This window comes from Pristiophorus japonicus, chromosome 1, assembly GCF_044704955.1.
Source record: "Pristiophorus japonicus isolate sPriJap1 chromosome 1, sPriJap1.hap1, whole genome shotgun sequence".
Taxonomy (NCBI): Eukaryota; Metazoa; Chordata; class Chondrichthyes; family Pristiophoridae; genus Pristiophorus; species Pristiophorus japonicus.
The window spans coordinates 307664592-307691145 of record NC_091977.1 but is presented as its reverse complement, the minus strand read 5'-3'; the positions used below and the strand labels follow the sequence as shown (position 1 = coordinate 307691145).

At 45.3% G+C, this 26554-nt stretch overlaps 1 protein-coding gene across 1 annotated transcript in view; it reads right to left on the bottom strand.

Moving 5' to 3' along the window:
- Positions 1–26554, bottom strand: part of LOC139263724 (uncharacterized) — a 124030-nt gene that overhangs the window by 31254 nt on the left and 66222 nt on the right. The window contains exon 10 of the mRNA XM_070879795.1: positions 10164–10362. Coding sequence (XP_070735896.1) covers positions 10164–10362 — 199 coding nt within the window. The remainder of the gene's footprint in view (positions 1–10163; positions 10363–26554) is intronic.

Sequence of the window (26554 nt, the reverse complement as noted above, 5' to 3'; positions counted from 1 at the left end):
CCCTCTGAGAGAAGAAATTTCTCCTCATCTCTGTTTTAAATGGGCAACCCCTTATTCGAAGATCATGTCCTCTAGTTCTAATCTCCCCATCAGTGGAAACATCCTCTCTGCAGTTCACTGGTCAAGGTCAATGAATGCATCTTCAAAAGCCATCTCCTACCAACTGCACCATTAATCTCGCAAATTGCTCAATGCACGAGCCCCACTCCCAATCACCCACCTATCAACAATATGCATCAATCACGAAATACATCTCCTATTCCTAGCCTCACTTTACCCCCTTGGAGGAGCCGGTGCAGGCCATTCTTGGCAGGAGCATGGCTGAGCCCTTGGCCAGTGGCGGGGCTGAAAGGATAAAAGATGCTGGTATCCTCAAACGTTATCCTCCTTCTTCATGCTTTCCTGCCCTCCCATTACCACAACTCCTCCTTTGTGTCTTCCTCATTTCACACACCCAAGAAATGCAGCCTGCCCAGCAAGTGGGTGCCCAAGAGGGAGTAGTGCAGGAAAAAGAACAAGAAGATTGATTTCACACCCGCAGCCACCAGCTCTTGAAGGTCAACCAGCAAGGCCATTTGCCTTGTCCCCCATTGAAAGTCAGCAGCCTTCCACTAGCCATGCTGCAGCCACTGGAGTAGCACTGCGTGACATCAGTAGGTCAGGCAAAGGCATGCACACAAGACAATCTCTAAGAAAATGCAAACGGGTGATGAGTTGATTTCTTGATATCACATTGGATGGATAGACGTATGTAGGTGGATTTGAAAGTTTGCTTTGTAGGGGCTTTTTTTTCTGCATTGTGGCCAAGAAGATGTTGTGATGGTCAGTAGCAGATGGAAAGTAAGTTATGGGACTATTTTTGAAAGGGGAATTGGGGTTGTGGTCACTGGACCAGAGATGGATGCTTCCATCCCGACCGCAATGGGGCTATCTGGGATATATCCTTCAGTTTGATTCCTCCTCTTCTGCTTCCTCCTCTTCTGTGTCTTCCTCAATCCCAGCCTCGAACCCCAGGTGGTTCCCACATCTGCCCATGTTCACGAGGTATCTGGTGTACCTGCAGTCAGTCCCAACTGAGGGTCAGGGCATGGGAGCTTCCAACTTAGGGAGTCCCTGCCCCTGGCTTAGGTTCTGTTACATCAATGGCCTTGTGAGGGTGAGCAGAGGCACCATTTCTACAAGGCCAGTCCAGAAACTTTGACCCACAGCTGATTTCTGCTGGAACAATCAGGCATTTTCAGCCTGTATATATTTTGCAAATGGCTCAAACAGCAGGAGAAAATGGGAAATTGTATGAGGAAGAGAAGTCATGTAGAACTATTTCACCCAAAAGTTGCCCAAGTTGGGGAATAAAGTACATGGAAAAGCTTCTGGAGCAGACATCATAGGCGGGTGCAACAGACAAGTACAGCTGATTTCAGAAGAGAGAAGGGATTATGGGATATGATAAGAAGGCAAATAGGTTGGATGTATATTTAAGAAGGTGGGCGGAAGCTTCAACACCAGTGGGAGCATAAAACTGGCGATATCGGCTCAGCTGCCAGTTACACAAACTGTATGATTTTCCTTTCTATTGATTTCATTCGAGCGGGGTGTATAACAGGTGGATGATCTAAAATCGCCCATTTTATGCCTCCGTCAAAGTTGACGGCTATTTACAACAAATAGCGAAATTTCTGCTTCATCTCTGTAATATATTTGCTTCCTGGGTTCTTTGCTTAAGGATTCATAGCAACACATTGCTATTGAGAACTAGTTGGTTTATTAGCAAAGGTTTAACAATCACACTTGTTGTGTTCCTGACACAGATGAGACTGCACACAGGGAGGTTAAAGTAACAGTGACCTCAGTCTTTATTAAGACACTTCAGAGTGAGGAACAGGCCTTAGGGGCTGGCTTATATACAGTGCTCCCAAGGGATGCTGGTATCCCTTGGGACTTCAGTGGATGCACTCCCTGGTGGCGGAACATGGGACTGCATGCTTTACAGATACACAGCATTACTCACCCCCAAAATCAAAGTGAAAACTATTTACAAGATGAGGCGGTCGGGAGCCTTTCTATCCATGGTGGACTGCCATGGTACAAATGTCTGTACTGGTGCGTTGGCTTTGCCCTCGCTGGGCTGGCATGTTGTTGGCCCTGCAGGGCTGCTGGGTGAGCCTGACCTTGCTGGGCTGTTGGGTGTGATGGGTTCGATTTCCTCGTCCGGGGTGGTGTCGTTGATCCTTTGGGTATGTGTTGTGGGCTCGAAAAAGGTGGTGTCTGCTGTGGGTTGTTCAGGGCAGTCTGTGAACTGCAGCCTCGTTTGGTCCAGGTGCTTTCTGCAAATTTGTCCATTGTCTAGTTTGACTACAAACACCCTACTCCCTTCTTTAGCTATCACCATGCCCGCGATCCACTTGGGACCATGTCCATAGTTTAGCACATGCACAGGGTCATTCAGATCAATTTCCCGTAACACAGTGGCGCAACCATCGTTTACATTTTGTTGCTGCCGCCTGCTCTCTACCTGATCATGCAGGATGGAGTGAACCAGCGAGAGTCTGGTTTTAAGTGTCATTTTCATGAGTAGCTCAGCCAGGGGCACCCCTGTGAGCGAGTGGGGTCTCGTGCGGTAGCTGAGCAGTACTCAGGACAGGCGGGTTTGGAGTGAGCCTTCTGTGATTCGTTTAAGGCTCTGTTTGATTGTTTGTACTGCCCGCTCTGTCTGCCCATTGGAGGCTGGTTTAAACGGGGCCGTGGTGACATGTTTGATCCCATTGCGGGTCATGAATTCTTTAAATTCGGCACTGGTGAAACATGGTCCTTTGTCACTGACCAGTATGTCAGGCAGGCAGTGGTTGGCAAACATGGCTATCAGGCTTTCAATGGTGGCGGTGGCGGTGCTTCCCGACATTATTTCACATTCAATCCATTTTGAAAAAGCATCCACCACCACCAGGAATATTTTACCAAGGAACGGGCCCACATAGTCGACATGAATCCTCGACCATGGTCTGAAGGGCCAGGACCACAAACTTAATGGTGCATCTCTGGGCGCGTTGCTCAACTAAGCACACACGCTGCATTGTCGTACACAGGAGTCTAAGTCAGAGTCGATACCGGGCCACCACACATGGAATCTGGCTATCGCTTTCATCATTACTATACCCGGGTGTGTGCTGTGGAGATCGAGATGAACGTCTCCCTACCCTTTTTGGGTAGCACTACGCAGTTACCCCACAACAGGCAGTCTGCCTGAATGGACAGCTCGCCCTTTCGCTGCTGGAACAGCTTGATTAGCTCTTGCATTTCAACGGGGATGCTGGCCCAGTTCCCATGCAGTACACAGTTTTTTACTAGGGACAGCAGAGAATCTTGGCTGGTCCAAATCCTAATCTGGTGGGCCGTGACAGGTGATTTATCATTTTCAAACGCTTCCATGACCATCAACAAGTCTGCGGGCTGCGCCACCATCAACAAGTTTGCAGGCTGCGCCATTTCCACCCCCGTGGTGGGCAATGGTAGCCGACTGAGAGCATCCGCACAGTTCTCAGTGCCTGGCCTGTGGCGGATGGTATAGTTATACACTGATAGCGCGAGTGCCCACCTTTGTATGCAGGCTGAGGCATTAGTATTTATGCCCTTGTTTTCAGCGAACAGGGATATGAGGGGCTTGTGATCAGTTTCCAGCTCAAATTTGAGGTCAAACAGGTACTGATGCATTTTCTTTACCCCGAACACACACGCTAATGCCTCTTTCTCAATCATGCTATAGGCCCTCTCGGCCTTAGACAAGCTCCTGGAGCGACAGGTTGCAACTTCCTCGCAACGTTAGCTTGTTGTAATACACACCCGACTTCGTACGACGAAGCATCACATGCTAGCACAAGTCTTTTACACGGGTTATACAATACAAGCAGCTTGTTGGAGCATAAAATGTTTCTGGCTTTCTCAAAAGCAATTACTTGTTTTTTTCCCCATACCCAGTTCTCACCTTTATGCAATAACACATGTAGGGGCTCTAAGAGGGTGCTTAACCCCGGTAGGAAGTTACCAAAATAGTTGAGGAGTCCCAGGAACGACTGCAGCTCCGTGACATTCTGTGGCCTGGGCACGTTCCTGATAGCCTCTGACTTGGCGTCTGTGGGCCGAATGCCATCCGCCGCGATCGTTCTCCCCAAAAACTCAACTTCTGTTGCCATGAAGACGCATTTTGACCTCTTCAGCCGCAGCCCTACACGATCCAGTCGCTGGAGGACCTCCTCCAGGTTTTGTAGGTGCTCGACGGTGTCCCAACCCGTGATCAATATGTCGTCAAGAAAAACCACCATGCGTGGTACCGACTTGAGTAGGCTCTCCATGTTTCTCTGGAAGATCGTTGCTGCCGACCGAATTCCAAATGGGCATCTGTTGTAGATGAACAGTCCCTTGTGCGTGTTGATGCACGTGAGGCCCTTCGAAGACTCCTCCAGCTCCTGCATCATGTAGGCCGAAGTTAGGTCGAGCTTGGTGAATGTCTTGCCTCCTGCCAGTGTCGCGAATAGGTCGTCTGCCTTAGGTAGCCGGTATTGGTCCTGTAGCGAAAAACGATTAATAGTTCATTTATAATCGCCGCAAATCCTGACCGTGCCATCACTTTTGAGTACTGGAACAATCGGGTTGGCCCATTTGCTGAATTCCACTGGGGAGATGATGCCCTCGCGTTGCAGCCTGTCCAGCTCGATTTCCACTCTCTCCCTCATCATGTGAGGTACCGCTTGCACCTTGTGGTGAATGGGTCATGCCATTGGGACCAAGTGGATCCGCACCTTCGCCCCGGAAAAGTTTCCAATGCCTGGCTCAAAAAGGGAAGGAAATTTGTTAAGAACTTGGGTACATGAGGCCTCATCGACATGTGATAGCGTTCAGATGTCATCCCAGTTCCAGCGTATTTTGCCCAGCCAGCTCCTTCCAAGCAGTGTGGGGCCGTCGCCAGGGACAATCCAGAGTGGCAGTTCATGCACCGTGCCCTCGTAGGTGACCTTGACCATGGCGCTGCCCAGCACAATGATAAGCTCTTTGGTGTACGTTCTCAGTTTCATTTGGATGGGGCTCGGGGATGGTCTGAGTGCCTTGTTGCACCACAGTCTCTCAAACATCTTTTTACTCATGATGGATTGGCTAGCGCCAGTGTCCAGTTCCATGGCTACGGGTAAGCCATTCAATTTTACGTTTAGCATTATAGGTGGACATTTCATTGAAAATGTGTGCACCCCATGTACTTCAGCATCTGCCTCCTCTCTCTGAGGCTCGAAATTGCTTTGATCCACCATGGACCGATCTTCCTCTGCCACATGATGGTTAGCAGGTTTTGCAGAGCTTGCAGTTCGTCTGCAAGCTTGTTGGAGGTGCCCCATTTTTCCACAGCTCTTGAAAACAGCTTTGAAGCGGCATGAATAGGCTGAATGGAAGCTTCCACAATGCCAACAAGGTGTGAATTGCCTTGCATTCATCCTTTGTTGCGGATTCTGAGTCATCTGGGTCACCTGAGGCCTGCTGGCAGTTGCAGACTCGTGGTTTCTGCCCTCTACATTTCTGCTCGCAAACACAGTTCCAGTTAATTTATCAACATTGCTAGCACTTGTGTGCTGAGAGATTTGTTTGGTGTTATCACTGGTGGAGATAAACGCTTGTGCTATCACAATGGCCTTACTGAGAGTCGGTGTCTCTACAGTCAAAAGTTTTCACAGGATGGTCTCGTGGCCAATGCCCAGTACAAAAAAGTCTGAGAATTTGCTCCAGGTATCCATCAAATTCACATTGTCCTGCAAATCGCCTTAGCTCGGCGACATAGCTTACCACTTCCTGACCTTCAGATCGTTGGCCCGTGTAGAACCGATACCTCGCCATCAGCACGCTCTCCCTCGGGTTAAGATACTCCCGAACCAGTGTACATAGCTCCTCATACGACTTATCTGTAGGTTTCACCGGAGCCAGAAGATTCTTCATGAAGCTGTAGGTCGGTGCCCCGCAGACCATGAGGAGGACCGCTCTCCTTTTTGCAGCGCTTCCTTCTCTGTCCAGCTCGTTGGCTACAAAGTACTGGTCTAGCCATTCGACATAGGCTTCCCAGTCCTCACCCTCCGAGAACTTCTCCAGGATGCCCACAGTTTGCTGCATCTTTGCGTTGGATTCGTATACTCGTCGCCAGTTGTTGTGTTCCTGACACAGATGAGACTGCACACAGGGAGGTTAAAGTAACAGTGACCTCAGTCTTTATTAAGACACTTCAGAGTGAGGAACAGGCCTTAGGGGCCGGCTTATATACAGTGCTCCCAAGGGATGCTGGGATCCCTTGGGACTTCAGGGGATGCACTCCCTGGTGGCGGAACATGGGAGTGCATGCTTTACAGATACACAACAACACTACACATTACTAGTTCATCCACCAGGCTCACAACCAGCTACCTTATCGTGGATTCCCTGAACCCAACTTGCTGCGGTTTTGTTGAGTCTTGCAAACATCATGTGACTGGCTCATCATCATCATAGGCAGTCCCTTGGGGTCGAGGATGACTTGCTTCCACTCTAAAAGTGAGTTCTCAGGTGACTGTGGAATCCAATGCGGGACCTACAGTCTCTGTCACAGGTGGGGCAGACAGTGGTTGAAGGAAAGGGTGGGTGGGTGGAAGCCTGGGTTGATGCAGGTTCCTTCCGCTGTCTAAGCTTGGTTTCTGCTTGTTCTCGGCAATGGGACTCGAGGTGCTCAGCGTACTCCATTTTGGGCAGTCGTGGGCCAAAGATTCCTAGGAGTCGGTGGGGATGCTGTACTTTATCAAGGAGGCTTTGAGGATGTCCTTGAAGCGTGTCCTCTGCCCACCTGGGGCTCGCTTGCTGCGTCGAAGCTCCTTTTGGAGTCTTGTGTCGGGCATGCGGACAATGTTTTCTGCCCAACGGAGCAACTCACAACTCAACAGCTCTACAAACCTGTGAGCATACTCACAGGTGCATACATTCCAATCTCATTATATTTTTTTAACTAGCATGGTATAAAATGGAGATTTTCAGTAAGTTACAAAATGGCAGACAATTCAGCCTAGAATGGTCAAAAGATGGCTCTGTTGGAAGCCTATTGCACTTGCTAAAGCTTCTGTTCGGGGAGTGCTATGATGAAATGCTATTGCAAATTCTCCGACACAGCTTTTGTTATGACTCACTTTAGAACGCTTACTGGACAGCAATTCTAAAGATTATATACTTATTAAATAAGCAATGTGCGGAATCAGCACTGAGCCCACAGTCTTTTAGAGAGGTAATTCTTACCAACCAGTTACTCAGATGGATGTCATTTTGAGACTATTCTTTATTCCAAAGGTGAAGGCAGTGCTGATGGAAGCAAATTGTCAGAGCTCACCTGGGTACAGGTAACTGCAGCAAGCATAAACAAGGACTGCACCAGTATGAAAAAAACATTTCCTCAGTACTGGTGAGATGACTGCACCAGCTGGGCCAAAGCCTGCACCAGTATTGTAAATACATTGATCGAGGTGACTGGTAAGTTCATATCCATTGGCTTTCGAGTAGGCAAAAAAAGCTGATTGAATTAGTCCTAAATGAACTAATGCCTGAATATAAAGACAGTACAGCATTTTTTCTTCTGGTCTGTGCCTTGGCATTAAATCATTTAGTTCATATTGGGACCTGAATCTAGATTAAGAATTGCATTTTCCTCCAATGTGCAAAAACACTGCTTATGTTTACCTAAGGAAAGAAAGACTTGCATTTCATGACCACCGGACATCTCAAAGTGCTTTACAGCCAATTAATTACTTTTTGAAGTGTAGTTACTGTTGTAATGTGGGACACGCGGCAGCCAATTTGCGCAAAACAAGCTCCCACCAACAGCAATGTGATAATCTGTTTTTGTTATGTTGATTGAGAGGTAACTATTGGCCAGGATACCTGGCCTACTCCTGCTCCTATTTCTTATGTTCTTATAACTCCCCTAGAATAGTGCCATGGGATCTTTTACGTCCACCTGAGAGAGCAGACGAGGCCTCGATTTAACATCTCATCTGAAAGACGGCATCTCCAACAGTGCAACACACCCTCAGGACTGCACTGGAGTGTCAGCCTAGATTTATGTGCTCAAGTTCCTGGAATGGGACTTGAACCCACAACCTTCTGACTCAGAGGTGAGTGTGCGACCTACTGAGCCACAGCTGACACTTATTAAAGTGACAAGGAGGGCTTTGAAAAAGAACTTTGGAGGATGGGAACCATTGGAATATCTACCCTATTTCCCCATTATCTCAACAATTTTCTCCTGTGAGAACGACAACAGGCAAAGTTGACACTGGAGGCATGTCAGGCAAAGCTGTTTCAGTATCCTTAAACTTTATGATATCTTTCAATCTTTTGAACAGATGCTTTATTATATTCCTTGAAACTTTTGACAGAATTCATACAGTGAAAAATCACAATCAAGTGTCAACCAAATGTGACAATGACAGGAAAGGTCTTCATACAACCCAGACAAATCTTAAATGAGCATTTTTTTAAATAGAAACCATTAATTCAGTAACTAGAATTTAATAGAGCCTCTACCCACAGATGTAAAAGTGAAACAGTTTTTTTCACACTTGTGAAGCAGTATGACAGCCACCAGTGATGGAAGAAATACTGGAGAAAGATTGCATTGCTAATGCTCTGTTATTCTATGTAGGATAAAGATGAGAAATGATTCAAGGGCTAGAAATTCCGTTGCGCCCCGTTTGGTGCGATAACTTTTGAAATCTTCAAAAAGTATCGGCAGGCAATAATCATCTTTTGCTCCCGAGAAATTCAGCTTTAGCGCTCCGAGGGAAGTGGAGCGCTAACTTCTCTTAGGCCGTTAAATTGTGTGAGCGGGGTGGTCCGGCAGAGCGCTGAAGAATGTGCAGTGCCGTGCTGCCAACATCAGAAGCTCTTTCCCTCGTTTAAAGGGAAGGGCCAGTGATGGTTTACAACATTCTTGTAGTCAGTTCTGTGTGGCCAGGAAACCTGGATGTCTGCCATTACAGCCTCAATCACTGTCAAGACAGTGGAGGGCTTGGATATCACGCAGCAATGAGGCTTCAAAAACTTTCAGCAGGCACCAAACTGGTGCAAAGACTAAAGTTTGGCCTACCTGAACATCACTGCCTTTAATTAACGCTCCCCAAGCGGCCAGCCGAGGTGACAATGCCTCTTCTTTCTGCCGTTGTTGATGCCCGGCGATGCAGCAGAGGACGGGAGGGAATTTCACATCTGAGCTGGTAACAGGGCGCTGTGCACTTGAGTACGTCACGATTTACGGGGCACTAGAGACCGAGGCGGTAAGTGTTAGCGCCAGCGCAAAACCGGCAGGGAAGTTCGCAGGCGTTGTTGAATTTGCCGCGCCCGATCGGTAACTCTTAGTGCCCCATTACCGACCCCCGCAGGTGCTAACTGGAGGCGTAAAGCAGCCAAATTTCTCCTCCCCCACCGCCCCCCAAGAGTCAAGCATTACTTGCTTTGGATCAGCTTCCCACAGTATGTAGAAAATGCCCGAAAAAATAGATTTGAAGAACATCTTCTTCAGGGAAGCCGAAGAGCTCATTCACTGGGCTTGAAAGTTTCCTACTAGTGAGATGGTAGCAATAGATTATACATTCCACAGCCCACACAAAGCAGCTTAAAAAATATTTTTTTCATGTCCTGAGTTTTATACAGGTTATCAATAAATTTGACATTAGCAACAACTTCAGGCAACAGTATGGGAAAGAGACTAGTATGTAACAGCTGAAAATTATCAGAAGAGTAAAATACTGTCAATTTGTGGGTTTATATATACATCGAAGCAGTGTGTCATATTTGAGTCTTGAAAGTAGATTTTTGGCCAGTTTGATTAAAATCTAGTGGATAGATATGATGCATTTAAGGGGAAGCTAGATAAACACACTACGGAAAAAGGAATAGAATGTTATGCTAATAGGATTAGATAAAGAGGGTGGGAGGAGATTTGTGTGGAGCATAAACACTAGCATGGGCCAGTTGGACCAAATGACCTGCTTCTGTGCTGAACATTCTACGTGTATAATTATATTTTTCCACTGTGGGCTACGTCATCTATTATGATCCATAATATGTGGGGGAAATACGATTAATGTGGTACGATCGCAGTTCATAGATGGACTTACTTTTATTTCAAATACAGCATACTTTAAATAAGACTCTTCAAGTATGTCTTCCTCGGTGTAGAAAGGTTCTGCAATCGGGTCAGCTATGGCATGGATATAATTATGCAGTTCTTCAGTCTTTGCAGAAAAATATGGCAGCTTCTCTAGGTACAGCAGGATACTTGCCCTTTGCATATACAGTTTCTCTGACAAGTTATCCCTATCATTGGATAGACAAAAAAAACTTGTAACAAACATTGCATTAAATTATTGAAGAATAGAAATGCATTGCTATAATGTACAATTTATACGATGCATTTACTGTTCCCACAGCTTTGGTATTTTTGGAATGAGTATTGTTTATTTCTGATATACCAAGTTCAAGTGGAATATAGCCGCTGATTTTTCCAATTATTTTTTAGACTAAAAAGTGAACCTGCACCCTGAATTCACTGAACAATTTCTATTAGATATTTTTCAGACTATTTTCATTCCCACTAAGGAAATCTCTATCAGGAGATTCATTAAACAAATGGGCTAACTGTTATGTTCATAATAAAGTAATGTAACAAAATATTGTGGACATGAATAAGTGTGATCTTAGCTCCTTTATTCAAACTCCAGAGTGTTGGCACAGCATGGGAGGCCTACTTATATATAGTGCCCCCAAGGGATGCTGGGATCCCTTGGGACTCCAACAGGTATGCTCTCTGGTGACGATATGATACAGGTTACCTAGGGTTGCATACATAATATCACTCCCTCCCAAAGTCAATAGTGCACTTAATTACAGGGTGAGACGATCTGGGGTTTTTTGCTCCCTTATCGATCGTCTCATTATAAATTCAGGTGTGGGTAAGTTGGTTGGTTCTTCGTTGGGCAGCTGGCCTTGCCGGGCTGCTGGGAATGGTGAGTTCAGCTTCGTGGTCGACCGCGATGTCGGTTGCCACTTGTGTGTGTGTGTTGGAGGGTCGAAGTTGGTCGTGTCCTCTTTGGGTTGCTCATGGCTGTTTGTGAATCACAGTTTGGTTTGGTCCAAATGCTTTCTGCAAGTTAGTCCATTAGCAAATTTGATCTGAAACACCCTACTCCCTTCTTTGGCTTTGACGGTGCCAGCAAGCCATTTGTGATCATGCCCATAGTTGAGTACAAATACAGAGTCATTGACTTCAATATCACGTGACAAGTTTGCACGATCATGGTACATGCTTTGTTGATGCAGTCTGCCCTCGACAGAGCCTTCTTTTGAGCGCCTTTTTCATGAACAGCTCGGCTGGGGGAACTCCGGTGAGTGAGTGGGGTCTGGTGCGGTAGCTGAGCAGGACTCTGGACAGGCGGGTCTGGAGGGAGCCTTCTGACACACGTTTCAAGCTTTGCTTGATGATTTGGACTGCCCGTTCTGCCTGGCCATTGGATGCGGGCTTGGACGGGGCAGATGTGACATGCTTGATCCCATTGCGGGTCATGAATTTCTTGAATTCAGCACTGGTGAAGCACGGCCCATTGTCGCTGACAAGGACATCAGACAGGCTGTGCGTGGCGAACATGGCTCATAGACTTTCGATGGTGGCAGTGGACGTGCTTACAGACATTATTACACACTCAATCCATTTTGAATAAGCATCCACAACAACCAAAAACATTTTAACTAGAAACGGGCCCGCAAAGTCAACATGGATCCGAGACCACGGTTTGGAGAGCCATGACCACAAACTTAGCGGTGCCTCCCTGGGTGCATTGCTCAGTTGAAAGCAAGTGTTGCATTGGCGCATGCATGACTCCAAATCTGAGTCGATGCCGGGCCACCACACATGGGATCTGGCTATAGCTTTCATCAGTCAGGACCCCAACTATTTACCATCTATACTAACAACTTGGAAGAAGGGACTGAGTGTAACATAGCCAAGTTTGCTGATGATACAAAAATGGGAAGAAAAGCAATGAGTGAGGAGGGCACAAAAATCTGCAAAAGGACTTAGACAGGCTAAGTGAGTGGCAGATGGAGTATAATGTTGGAAAGTGTGAGGTCATAAACTTTGGTAGAAAAAAAATCAAAGAGCAAGTTATTATTTAAATCGAGAAAGATTGCAAAGTGCTGCAGTACAGCAGGACCTAGGGGTACTTGTGCATGAAACACAAAAGGATAGTATGCAGATACAGCAAGTGATCAGGAAGGCCATTGGAATCTTGGCCTTTATTGCAAAGGGGATGGAGTATAAAAGCAGGGAAGTCTTGCCACAGCCATACAAGGTATTGTGAGGCCACACCTGGAATACTGCGTGCAGTTTTGGTTTCCATATTTACGAAAGGATATACTTGCTTTGGAGGCAGTTCAGAGAAGGTTCACTCGGTTGATTCTGGAGATGAGGGGGTTGACTTATGAGGAAAGGTTGAGTAGGTTGAGCCTCTACTCGTTGGAATTCAGAAGAATGAGAGGTGATCTTATCGAAACATATAAGATTATGAGGAGACTTGACAAGGTGGATGCAGAGAGGATGTTTCCACTGGTGGGGGTGACGAGAACTAGAGGGCATGATCTTAGAATAAGGGGCTGTCCTTTTAAAACAGAGATGAGGAGAAATTTCTTCTCTCAGAGGGTTGTAACTCTGTGGAATTCGCTGCCTCAGAGAGCTGTGGAAGCTGGAACATTTAAGTCAGAAATAGACAGTTTCTTAAAAGATAAAGGGATAAGGGGTTATGGGGAGCAGGCAGGGAAGTGGAGCTGAGTCCATGATCAGATCAGCCATGATCTTATTGAATGGCGGAGCAGGCTTAAGGGGTCGGATGGCCTACTCCTGTTCCTATTTCTTCTGTTCTTATGTTCTTATGTTGTATAACGCTCAGCAAATGCGACTGCACCTATTTTGCGTTTCTACCCTTGTGCAATTTTGCCCATTTATTACTTATGTAACATAGTAGAACTGGAATATGTAATGTTAAGAAATACTTTATTTATCTTTATTATCAGTTAGCATATAAAATTCCACCAAGGATTCTCAAAGTAAATTCCACCAGAACACTTCAGAAAAGTGGATCATGACTAAGAATTAGTGTGTTGTGTCATTCACAAGGATTCTCAATTACATAAAAGTAATCCTAAACCATTTTTTTTGCTATCTGATGCTGGCAGTGTCAAAACCAACAACCTGGAGGTTAATAATTTCCAACCCTCCCTCCACCCAAAGATTAAGTACAATTTTTGGCCTAAAAATCAAAAATTTGTGTGGTACATAATTATTCCAAACAGTTGGAGCATGAGAATGAGTCTTTCCCTTAGTAAGACAATGTGAACAAATACTGCTTTGGAAGAGAGAAGAAAGCAAGATACTAACTGTGAGTGCATACACCAAAGGGCAGATTTTCCTTTTTGCTATATCTGGGGTAGGTTCAGCCCAGATGTAGTGAAGAGGAAACAGAGGCAGATACCCATTATGTCAAGTTATTTTAGATCTAATACTGTGCAATGAGACAGAGTTAATTAGTAACCTTGTAGTAGAGGAGTCTCTGGGGAAGAGTGATCATAATATGATAGAATTTTATATTGAGTTTGATTGGGAGTAGTATCTTAACATGGATTGAAAATTGGTTAACAGACAGAAAACAGAGTAGGAATAAATGTGTCAATGTTGGATTGGCAGGCTGTAACTAGTGGGGTACCGCAAGGATCAATACTTGGACCACAGCTATTTGCAATCTATATCAACGACTTAGATGAGGGGACCGAGTGTAATTTGTCCAAGTTTGCTGACGATACAAAGCTAGGTAGGAAAGTAAGCTGTGAGGAGGACGCAAAGGGATATAGACAGGTTAAGTGAATGGACAAGAATGTGGCAGATGGAAAAAATGTGAAAAAGGTGAAGGAAAAATAGAAAAGCAGAATTTTTTAAAAGGTAAGAGACGAAGAAATGTTGGTATTCAGAGGGACCTGGGTGTACATGATTCACTGAAAGTTAACATGCAGATACAGCAAGCAAATGGTATGCTGGCCTTTATTACAAAGGGATTGGAGTATAGGAGTAAAGGGGCTAGAAATTGGCCAGCCTTGCGCCCGTTTTTTTGGCGATATTTCGCAATTTTTGGCAGTAAAAGGTGATCAGGTAAATTAGCCAAAGTCTTGCGCTGGGGGTTTAGAAATACCGCTGAAAAGTGGACCGGTGGCATGCAAGATGAAAAAAGCGCTATCGCTTTAAATTGGCCATTCGATGCACCCGTATTATGGGTGAAAAAAAGTGCCAGAGAAAAGCCTGCATTGCAGCCCCAAAAATGGCAGTACGTATGAAGACCTGCAAAAAAGGTAATTAAAATTTTTATTTTTACATTTTTTTTGCAGCGATTACTTAGTTAGGGGTCTTGTAAATGTTTTGTGATTTTTTTATTTTTTGTTTTTTGCTTTTTTGTGTGTTTTCCTCTCTCCCAGGACCTGTCTTTTAGCAGTAATCAACCTTGGACTTCCACGAATCCTCGTGCAACGCCGATTTTTAATGCTGTGCGCATTTATTTGCCAATTTTAGTCCTTTAAAAAATGGCGGTGTGATTAGCGTTTCTTTTGGCAAAAAATGGCGAAAAAATACTGCTATCACCAAACAACCAATTTCGAGCCCAAGAAGTCTTACTGCAATTATATTGAGCCTGAGTGAGTTTACACAACAACAGCAACTTGGAATTACATAGCACCTTTAATGTAGTAAAATGTCCCCAGGCATTTAACAGGAGCGTTATCAAACTAAATTTGACATCAAGCCACTTAAGGAGATATTAGGCCAGATGTCCAAAAGCTTGGTCAAAAAGTTAGATTTTAAGGAGCATCTTAAAAGGAAAAAGAGAAGTAAAGACTCTAGAAAGACAAACAGGTTTTGGGAGAAAATTTCAGAACTTAGGGCCTTGGAGATTGGTAAGTAGTTTTACTTTTTCTTTTCTATATCAGTAAGTAACCTTTAGCATTGTTGTTGCCAATTTAAGTTTACCTAGGGGTTAAGTCATGGCAGGACAGCTCGGACACGTGTTATGCACCTCCTGCACTATGTGGGAAGTCAGGGACGCTTCCGGTGTCCCTGACGACTACGTGTGCGGGAAGTGTATCCGGCTGCAGCTCCTGACGGACCACATTGCGGCACTGGAGCTGGGGGTGGATTCACTCTGAGGCATGCACAATGCTGAGAATGACATGAATAGCACATTTACTGAGTTGGTCTTACCGCAGGAAAAGGTTACTCAGGCAGATAGGGAATGGGTAACCAACAGGAAGTGCAGCGGAAGGAAGGTAGTGCAGGGGTCCCCTGCGGTCATCCCCCTGCAAAACAGGTACACCGCTTTGGGTACTGTTGAGGGGGATGACTCACCAGGGGAGGGCAGCAGCAGCCAAGTTCATAGCACCGTGGATGGCTCTGCTGCACAGGAGGGCAGGAAAAAGAGTGGGAGAGGTACAGTGATAGGGGATTCAATTATAAGGAGAATAGATAGACGTTTCTGCGGCCGCAACCGAGACTCCAGGATGGTATGTTGCCTCCCTGGTGCAAGGGTCAAGGATGTCTCGGAGCAGGTGCAGGGCATTCTGAAAAGGGAGGGTGAACAGCCAGTTGTTGAGGTGCATATAGGTACCAACGATACAGGTAAAAAAAGGGGATGAAGTCCTACGAGAAAAATTTAAGGAGCTAGGAGCTAAATTAAAAAGTAGGACCTCAAAAGTAGTAATCGCAGGATTGCTACCAGTGCCACGTGCTAGTCAGAGTAGGAATCGCAAGATAGCTCAGATGACTACATGGCTTGAGGAGTAGGAGGTATTCAAATTCCTGGGACATTGGAACCGGTTCTGGGGGAGGTGGGACCAGTACAACCAGACAGTCTGCACCTGGGCAGGACCGGAACTAATGTCCAAGGGGGAGTGTTTGCTAGTGCTGTTGGGGAGGAGTTAAACTAATATGGAAGGGGATGGGAATCTATGCAGGGAGACAGAGGGAAGTAGAATGGGGGCAGAAGCAAAAGATAGAAAGAAGAAAAGTAAAAGTGGAGGGCAGAGAAACCTAAGGCAAAAAGCAAAAAGGGCCACATTACAGCAAAATTCTAAAGGGGCAAAGTGTGTTAAAAAGACAAGCCTGAAGGCGCTGTGCCTCAATGCGAGGAGTATTCGGAATAAGGTGGACGAATTAACTGCGCAGATAGCAGTTAACTGGTATGATGTAATTGGCATCATGGAGACATGGCTCCAGGGTGACCAAGGCTGGGAACTGAACATCCAGGGGTATTCAACATTTCGGAAGGATAGACAGAAAGGAAAAGGAGGTGGGGTGGCATTGCTGGATAAAGAGGAAATTAATGCAATAGTAAGAAAGGACATTAGCTTGGATGATGTGGAATCGGTATGGGTGGACCAAGGGGCAGAAAACGCTTGTGGGAGTTGTATACAGACCACCAAACAGTAGTAGTCAGGTTGGGGACAGCATCAAACAAGAAATAAGGGATGCATGCAATAAGGGTACAGCAGTTATCACGGGTGACTTTAATTTATATATTGATTGCGCTAACCAAACTGGTAGCAATGCGGTGGAGGAGAATTTTTTGGAGTGTATTAGGGATGGTTTTCCAATATGTCGAGGAACCAACCAGGGAGCTGGCCATCCTACATTGGGTGATGTGTAATGAGAAAGGACTAATTAGCAATCTTGTTGTGCAAGACCCGTTGGGGAAGAGTGACCATAACATGGTAGAATTCTTTATTAGGATGGAGAGTGACACAGTTAATTGAGAAACTATGGTCCTGAACTTAAGGAAAGGTAACTTCGATGGTTTGAGGCGTGAATTGGCTAGAGTAGACTGGCAAATGATACTTAAAGGATTAACGGTGGATAGGCAATGGCAAACATTTCAAGATCACATGGATGAACTTCAGCAATTGTACATCCCTGTCTGGAGTAAAAATAAAACGGGGAAACATAGAAACATAGAAAATAGGTGCAGGAATAGGCCATTCAGCACTTTGAGCCTGCACTGCCATTCAATGAGTTCATGGCTGAACATACAACTTCAGTGCCTCATTCCTGCTTTCTCGCCATACCCCTTGATCCCCCTAGAAGTAAGGACTACATCTAACTCCTTTTTGAATATATTTAGTGAATTGGCCTCAACAACTTTCTGTGGTAGAAAATTCCACAGGTTCACCACACTGGATGAAGAAGTTTCTCCTCATCTTGGTCCTAAATGGCTTACCCCTTATCCTTAGACTGTGACCCCTGGTTCCAGACTTCCTCAACATTGGGAACATTCTTCCTGCACCTAACCTGTCTAAACCCATCAGAATTTTAAACGTTTCCATGAGATCCCCTCTCATTCTTCTGAACTCCAGTGAATACAAGCCCAGTTGATCCAGTCTTTCTTGATATGTCAGTCCCGCCATCCCGGGAATCAGTCTGGTGAACCTTCACTGCAGTCCCTCAATAGCAAGAATGTCCTTCCTCAAGTTAGGAGACCAAAACTGTACACAACACTCCAGGTGTGGCCTCACCAAGGCCCTGTACAACTGTAGTAACACCTCCCTGTCCCTATACTCAAATCCCCTCGCTATGAAGGCCAACATGCCATTTGCTTTCTTAACTGCCTGCTGTACCTGCATGCCAACCTTCAATGACTGATGTACCATGACACCCAGGTCCAGTTACACCGCCCCTTTTCCTAATCTGTCACCATTCAGATAATAGTCTGTCTCTCTGTTTTTACCACCAAAGTGGATAACCTCACATTTATCCACATTATACTTCATCTGCCATGCATTTGCCCACTCACCTAACCTATGCAAGTCACTCTGCAGCCTCATAGCATCCTCCTCGCAGCTCACACTGCCAGCCAACTTGGTGTCATCCGCAAATTTGGAGATACTACATTTAATCCCCTCATCTAAATCATTAATGTACAATGTAAACAGCTGGGACCCCAGCACAGAACCTTGCGGTACCCCACTAGTCACTGCCTGCCATTCCGAAAAGTACCCATTTACTCTTACTTTTTGCTTCCTGTCTGCCAACCAGTTCTCAATCCATGTCAGCACACTACCCCCAATCCCATGTGCTTTAACTTTGCACATTAATCTCTTGTGTGGGACCTTATCGAAAGCCTTCTGAAAGTCCAAATATACCACATCAACTGGTTCTCCCTTGTCCACTCTACTGGAAACATCCTCAAAAAAATTCCGGAAGATTTGTCAAGCATGATTTCCCTTTCACAAATCCATGCTGACTTGGACCTATCATGTAACCTCTTTCCAAATGCATTGCTATGACATCCTTAATAATTGATTCCATTATTTTACCCACTACCGTTGTCAGGCTGACTGGTCTATAATTCCGTGTGTTCTTTCTCCCTCCTTTTTTAAAAAGTGGGGTTACATTGGCTACCCTCCACTCCATAGGAACTGATCCAGAGTCCATGGAATGCTGGAAAATGACTGTCAATGCATCCGCTATTTCCAAGGCCACCTCCTTAAATACTCTGGGATGCAGTCCAACAGGCCCTGGGGATTTATCGGCCTTCAATCCCATCAATTTTCCCAACACAATTTCCCGACTAATAAGGATTTCCCTCAGTTCCTCCTTCTTACTAGACCCTCTGACCCCTTTTATATCCAAAAGGTTGTTTGTGTCCTCCTTCGTGAATACCGAACCAAAGTACTTGTTCAATTGGTCTGCCATTTCTTTGTTCCCCGTTATGACTTCCCCTGATTCTGACTGAAGGGGACCTATGTTTGTCTTTCCTAACCTTTTTCTCTTTACATATCTATAGAAGCTTTTGCAGTCCATCTTAATGTTCCCTGCAAGCTTCCTCTCGTACTCTATTTTCCCTGCCCTAATCAAATCCTTTGTCCTCCTCTGCTGAGTTCTAAATTTCACCCAGTCCCCGGGTTCGCTGCTATTTCTGGCCAATTTGTATGCCACTTGCTTGGCTTTAATAATATCCCTGAATTCCCTTGATAGCCACGGTTGACCCACCTTCCCTTTTTTATTTTTACGCCAGGCAGGGATGTACAATTGTTGTAGTTCATCCATGCGGTCTCTCAATGTCTGCCATCGCCCATCCACTGTCAACCCCTTAAGTATCATTCGCCAATCTATCCTAGCCAATTCACGCCTCATACCTTCAAAGTAACCCTTCTTTAAGTTCTGGACCATGGTCTCTGAATTAACTGTTTCATTCTCCATCCTAATGTAGAATTCTACCACATTATGGTCACTCTTCCCCAAGGGGCCTTGCACAATGAGATTGCTAATTAATCCTCTCTAATTACACAACACCAAGTCTAAGATGGCCACCCCCTAGTTGGTTCCTCGACATATTGGTCTAGAAAACCATCCCTTATGCACTCCAGGAAATCCTCCTCCACCGTATTGCTTCCAGTTTGGTTAGCCCAATCTATATGCATATTAAAGTCGCCCATGATAACTGCTGCACCTTTATTGCATGCACCCCTAATTTCCTGTTTGATGCCCTCCCCGGCATCACTACTACTGTTTGGAGGTCTGTATACAACTCCCACTAACGTTTTTTGCCCAACCGTGACTAACAAGGGAAATTAAGGATAGTGTTAAATCCAAGGATGAGGCATATAAATTGGCCAGAAAAAGCAGAAAACCTGAGGACTGGAAGAAATTTAGAATTCAGCAGAGGACAAAGGGTTTAATTAAGAGGGGGACAATAGAGTATGAGAAGAAACTTGCCGGGAACATAAAAACTGACAGCAAAAGCTTCTATAGATATGTGAAGCGAAAAAGATTAGTGAAGACAAACGTAGGTCCCTTGCAGTCGGATTCAGGTGAATTTATAATGGGGAACAAAGAAATGGCAGACCAGTTGAACAAATACTTTGGTTCTGTCTTCACGAAGGAAGACACAAATAACATTCCAAAAGTACTCGGTGACTGAGGGTCTAGTGAGAAGGAGGAACTGAAGAATATCCTTATTAGGCGGGAAATTGTGTTAGGGAAATTGATGCAATTGAAGGCTGATAAATCCCCGGGGACTGATAGTCTGCATCCCAGAGTACTTAAGGAAGTGGCCCTAGAAATAGTGGATGCATTGTTGATCATTTTCCAACAGTCTATCGACTCGGGATCAGTTCCTATGGACTGGAGGGTAGCTCATGTAACACCACTTTTTAAAAAGGGAGGGAGAGAGAAAGCGGGTAATTATAGACCGGTTAGCCTGACATCAGTCGTGGGGAAAATCTTGGAATCAATTATTAAGGATGAAATAGCAGCGCATTTGGAAAGCAGTGACGGGATCAGTCCAAGTCAGCATGGATTTATGAAGGGAAGATCATGCTTGACAAATCTTCTGGAATTTTTTGAGGATGTAACAAGTAGAGTGGACAAGGGAGGACCAGTGGATGTGGTGTATTTGGAATTTCAAAAGACTTTTGACAAGGTCCCACACAAGAGTTTAGTGTGCAAAATCAAAGCACATGGTATTGGGGGTAATATACTGACGTGGATAGAGAACTGGTTAGCAGACAGGAAGCAGAGAGTAAGGATAAACGGGTCCTTCTCAGAATGCAGACAGTGACTAGTGGAGTGCCGCAGGGCTCAGTGCTGGGACCCCAGCTATTTACAATATAGATCAATGATTTGGATGAAGGAATTGAGTGTAATATCTCCAAGTTTGCAGATGACACTACACTGGTGGCGGTGTGAGCTGTGAGGGGGACGCTAAGAGGCTGCAGGGTGACTTGGACAGGTTAGTGAGTGGGCAAATGCATGGCAGATGCAGTATAATGTGGATAAATGTGAGGTTTTCCACTTTGGGGGCAAAAACGCAAAGACAGAATATTATCTGAATGGTGGCAGATTAGGAAAAGGGGAGATGCAACGAGACCTGGGTGTCATGGTTCATCAATCATTGAAAGTTGGCATACAGGTGCAGCAGGCAGTAAAGAAGGCAAATGGTATGTTGGCCTTCATAGCTAGGGGATTTGAGTATAGGAGCAGGGAGGTCTTACTGCAGTTGTACAGGGCCTTGGTGAGGCCTCACCTGGAATATTGTGTTCAATTTTGGTCTCCTAATCTGAGGAAGCATGTTCTTGCTATTGAGGAAGTGCAGCGAAGGTTCACCAGACTGATTCCCGGGATGGCCGGACTGACATATGAAGAGAGACTGAATCAACTGGGCCTTTATACATTGGAGTTTAGAAGGATGAGAGGGGATCTCACAAAAACATACAAGATTCTGACGGGACGGGACAGGTTAGATGCGGGTAGATTGTTCCCGATGTTGGGGAAGTCCAGAACCAGGAGACACAGTCTTAGCATAAGGGGTAGGTCATTTAGGACTGAGATGAGGAGAAACTTCTTCAGTCAAGAGAGTTGTTAACCTGTGGAATTCCCGACCGCAGAGAGTTGTTGATGCCAGTTCATTGGATATATTCAAGAGAGCGTTAGCTATGGCCCTTACGGCTAAAGGGATCAAGGGGTATGGAGAGAAAGCAGGGAAGAGGTACCGAGGGAATGATCAGCCATGATCTTATCGAATGGTGGTGCAGGCTCGAAGGGCCGAATGGCCTACTCCTGCACCTATTTTCTATATTTCTATATTTGGCAGCTGATGGCACGGCCACCAATGGTGGCGCAATTAAAATCGGGGATGCTCAAGAGACCAGAATTGGAGGGGCGTGGATATATTGGAGGGTTGTAGGGCTGGAGGTGATTACAGAGATATGGAGGGGCGAGGCCATGGAGGATTTTTCAAAACAACAATGAGACACACCTGGAGTACTATGTACAGTTTTGGTCTCCTTATCTAAAGAAGGATATACTTGCCTTAGAGGGAGTGCAATAAAGGTTCACTGGACTGATTCCTGGGAAGAGAGGATTGTCCTATGAGGAGAGATCGAGTAAATGGGCCTATATTCTCTGGAGTTTAGATAAATGAGAAGTGATTTCATTGAAACATACAAAATTCTTAAGGGGCTTGACAGGGTAGGTGCTGGGGAGTCTAGAACTAAGGGCCATAGTGTCAGAATAAGGGGTTGGCCATTTAGGACTAAGATGAGGAGACATTTCTTCATTCAAAGGGTTGTGAATCTTTGGAATTCTCTACCCTATGGTTATGGATGCTCAATCATTGAATATATTCAAGACAGAGATCGATAGATTTTTGGATACTAAGGGAATTAAGGGAAATGGGGATAGTGCGGGGAAGTGGAGTTTGTGGTAGAACATCATCCATGATCTTATTGAATGGTGGGGCAGGCTCAAAGGGCCGAATGGCCTACTCCTGCTTCTATTTCTTATGTTCTGATATCTCTACCCCACACTATGCTGTCCCAGGATTTCAGGACATTCCTCCATGTACAGTTCAGGGCCTGCACCTGCAATAGGCACAGGTTCAGCGTTGGTGTGCAAATGATGTGTAACGGGGTGTTTCTGGCCCTCTTCCATCACTCTCTTCTGCATCCACCGTTGGGATGTCCAAAGGGAGGATGTTGCAAAAAGCTTGATCTGGGTCTTGTGCGGAAATCCCACTGGAAATCTACAGAGTTAGTTAATTCCGTACCTTCTTTTATGCAGATGCATTGCCAAGAGTAGCCAGAAAGCCTGATGCTTCAACTTGAAGTGCAGGTGCAGGCCTCTCAAGCTGAGAGGTTAGCTGGCCAGAAAAATTGACTACACTATTCTCTCAGAAGGTATGAGGCACATCTGCTATGCTGTTCCCCTCTGCGCTGGCAAGAGGAAAATTAGCCCTCCTGAGTGGGAAGACAGGAAGTGCCATGAACAGCAACTATTGATTTCGGTTTCCTAAGTGTGAGACTAGAGTAACATGTAGACTGGATGTAGAAGGGGTAGCGGGTCCCTCCCTGAAGGGCATTAGTGGTCCAGTTAGATTTTACATAGAAACATAGAAAATAGGTGCAGGAGTAGCCTGCACCACCATTCAATATGATCATGGCTGATCATGCAACTTCAGTGCCACATTCCTGTTTTCTCTCCATACCCCTTGATGCCTTTAGCCATAAGGGCCGCATCTAATTCAACTTTACAACAATCCAGCAGCATTCATGCTCATTGTTTCTGGTGTCAGCTCACAAATGACCAAATTTGCTTGAATTCAGTTTCACAATTTGCCATGGTGGGTTTTGAACTTAAGATCTCTGGGTTACTAGTTAAGTACCACAACCACTAGATGATCGTGCCCTTTTTTTTGGCATGTCAATGTCCTGTTCTCCTGCAGTTTACATAATATCTTCATTTTTTCAGCAATTCTGTTTGTGCAATTTTTTTAATGGAGGCAGTGGGATAGAACGGGTCACTCCAATCAGTTGTTTCACCACCATTGACCTGAATTTTAATACTTTGGAGGGTTGGGAGTGGGAAGTTCGGAAACAGTTGGGAAACCCGGGAGAACGGGTTTTCTGCAGGCCCTGCCGAATTTAACGGCATGGCCCGATTTGCATCTGAAACCTCTGTTTCCCACTCACAGCCAGGCAGATTGAGAGACTGCCTGCCTACAGGTGAGCAGACCTGTGGCACTGGGCCACAGAGAGGAGGGAGGGAGGGAAGTATTGGGTGAGGACTGGAGGAGCACATCAGAGGGTCAGAGTGGCTGATCAGGAGGTCGGGAGCTCATTCACGGGCTGGTGCAGCTGATCTGAGGGGTGGGAGAGCCAGAGTGGCTGATCGGGAGGGGTGGAGCAGCACTGGGGGTGCCGGTGCAGCTCAGTGGGGGGCCGGGAGCACATCAGGGGTCTCGAGTGGCTGATCAGGGGGCCAGAGGGGCATGGGGGGGGTGCGGGGGAGGTGGGCTAGGCCTCATGGCGGGGATCAGGTTAGGCGGACTAGGCCTCGTGGCGGGGATCAGGTTAGGCAGGGATGCTGGATCCAGGAGGTAAGTGTAAAAACATTTACGTCCTGGATCCAGTCTCTATGGAGGATCCTATAAACTGAAGCATACGTGGAACTGACTTTGGCCCGTTGCACAAGATTAAGATTGAGAACTAGCAAGGGAAATTATTTTACAAAAATAATTCAATTATAAGAAGTTCTGTACTTAAATCTTAGAATTGAAGACTGCAAAAAAAGCAATCAGTAGCTGTACAAAGGTTAAATATAACCTGCTTCTGGGACAGGCTTGAACATGTTTACATTTAGATTCACTTTATCACTTTAAACTGGAGACTAAATATCATTGTTTTTGTAACATGGCTCCTTTTGCGTCATGTTAACTTGATACTAAGTGGGTAGCACACTCACCTCCGAGTCAGAATGCAGTGGGTTCAAGTCCCACTCCAGGGACTTAAGCACACAAATCTAAGCGGACACTCCAGTGCACTGCTGAGGGAGTACTGCACTGTCGGAGGTGCTGTCTTTTGCATGAGACGTTAAACCGAGGCCCCGTCTACCCTCTCAGGTGGATGTAAAAGATCCCATGGCACTATTTTGAAGAAGAGCAGGGGAGTTTTCCCCAGTGTCCTGGATAATACCTTAATCTATTTTCCCAGTCCACGTTAGCAAACTCTGCCTTCATACATTTGTAGTCTCCTTTATTTAAGTTTAGAATACTTGTTTGAGACCCAACTTTCTCACCCTCCAACTGACTTTGAAATTCAATCATGTTATGGTCACTCATTCCTAGAGGATCCTTTACTAGGGGATCATTTATTAATCCTGTCTCATTACACAGTACTAGATCGAAAATAGCCTGCTCCCTGGTTAGTTCGGTAACATACTTTTCAAGGAAACTATCCTGGATACATTATGAACTCTTCTTCAAGGCTACCCTGGCCAATTTACTTTGTCCAATAAATATGAAGGTTAAAATCGGCCATAATTATTGCCATTCCTTTTTTACAAGCCTCCATTATTTCTTGATTTATACTCCATTCAACAGTGTAGCAACTATTAGGGGGCCGATAGATTACGCCCACCAGCGACTTTTTCCCTTTATTATTCCTTATCTCCACCCAAACTGATTCAACATCTTGATCTTCTGAGCCAATATCGTTTTTCATTAATGCACTGACCTCATCCTTTATTAACAGTGCTACCCCACCTCCTTTTCCTTTCTATCTGTCCTTCCGAATTGTCAAATATCCCTGAATATTTAGTTCCCAGCCTTGATCACCTTGCAACCACGTCTCTGTAATGGCTATCAGATCATACCCATTTGTATCTATTTGTGCCGTCAACTCATCTATTTTGTTACGAATGCTGCGTGCATTCAGATAAAGAGCTTTTAAATTTGTTTTTTTATCATTTTTTCCTGCTTTGACCCCACTTTCTGATTCACCTTTATGTTTATATAATCTGTCCCTTCCTGGCACACTCCAGTTTTCATTTTCCCCAGTATTACCCTGCTCTTTTGCCTTTTCCTTATTCTTTGACTTTTTTAATTTTCGCTCACCTAAATCCTCCCCCTAATGGCTGCCACACTTTCGCTAGTTGCTGACGGTTCCTGTGGCAGCTGCTATTTTCATCCTTACCTTTGTGGTAACTGACAGCACCATGCTGGACAAAATGGCGGTGTTGTGATGTAAATCGACATGCAGTGCCGACTTAATGTCACAAGTGCAAACTTCGACCCGAGCACTGAATTCAGCGCTGGATTGCAAGCAGGCTGACAGTGGCGGTGTCTGGACCTCTTACATGAACATACAAATCATTCATGAACTTAAGGGTTTCAACTTTTTGGGGGGGATTTATTGAACTGACTGCTTGCTGTAATAGATGTGAAAACTTTTTTAAGTGTGTAGAGAGTACTGTTGGATGCTTGCAAGGGCTCGGATGGTAAATGAAGGTCTTTGAGAAGACCGAACATGCTGTAAATACACAGCAGGTCACGCAACATCCGTGGAGAGAAAAAGAGAGTTCATGTCTCAGGTCGACATGCTGCCTGAGCAACTGAGTATTTCCAGCATTTTATGCTATCATTTCACATTTACAACATCTGCTTACAGAGAGAAGAGGAGGAATCTTCTAGAATTTTTTGAGGATATAACTAGTAGAATGGACAAGGGAGAACCAGTGGAAGTGGTGTAATAATGACACTGCATTGATGTTTAGTAGTGTTTATGTGCTGAAGTCATTGGAACTCCAGGTATACTGTGCATTATGTGAACTTACTTCGATAGAGACAATAGATGGCATTACAGTGCTGCTCACTTGGGCTGCCAGTACAAATGCCACAAGCCAACCCGCGTGGCTCTTTTCAAGGCCAAGTCGCCACAAATAGGAGAGGTGGCTAAATGACCCGCAGGAGAGATAGACTTTAAAGGTTTTCTAGTTAGTAGAATTTCTAGTATGCTACAGAGGTTTAGGGAGAAAGCTCCAAAGTATGGGGACCGGATATCTAAAGGATGTATCATAGATGGTAAAACAGAGGGAGGAGAGAAATACACAGTAGGTAAACATTGGAAGAGTGGAGCTTGCAGTCAGGGATAT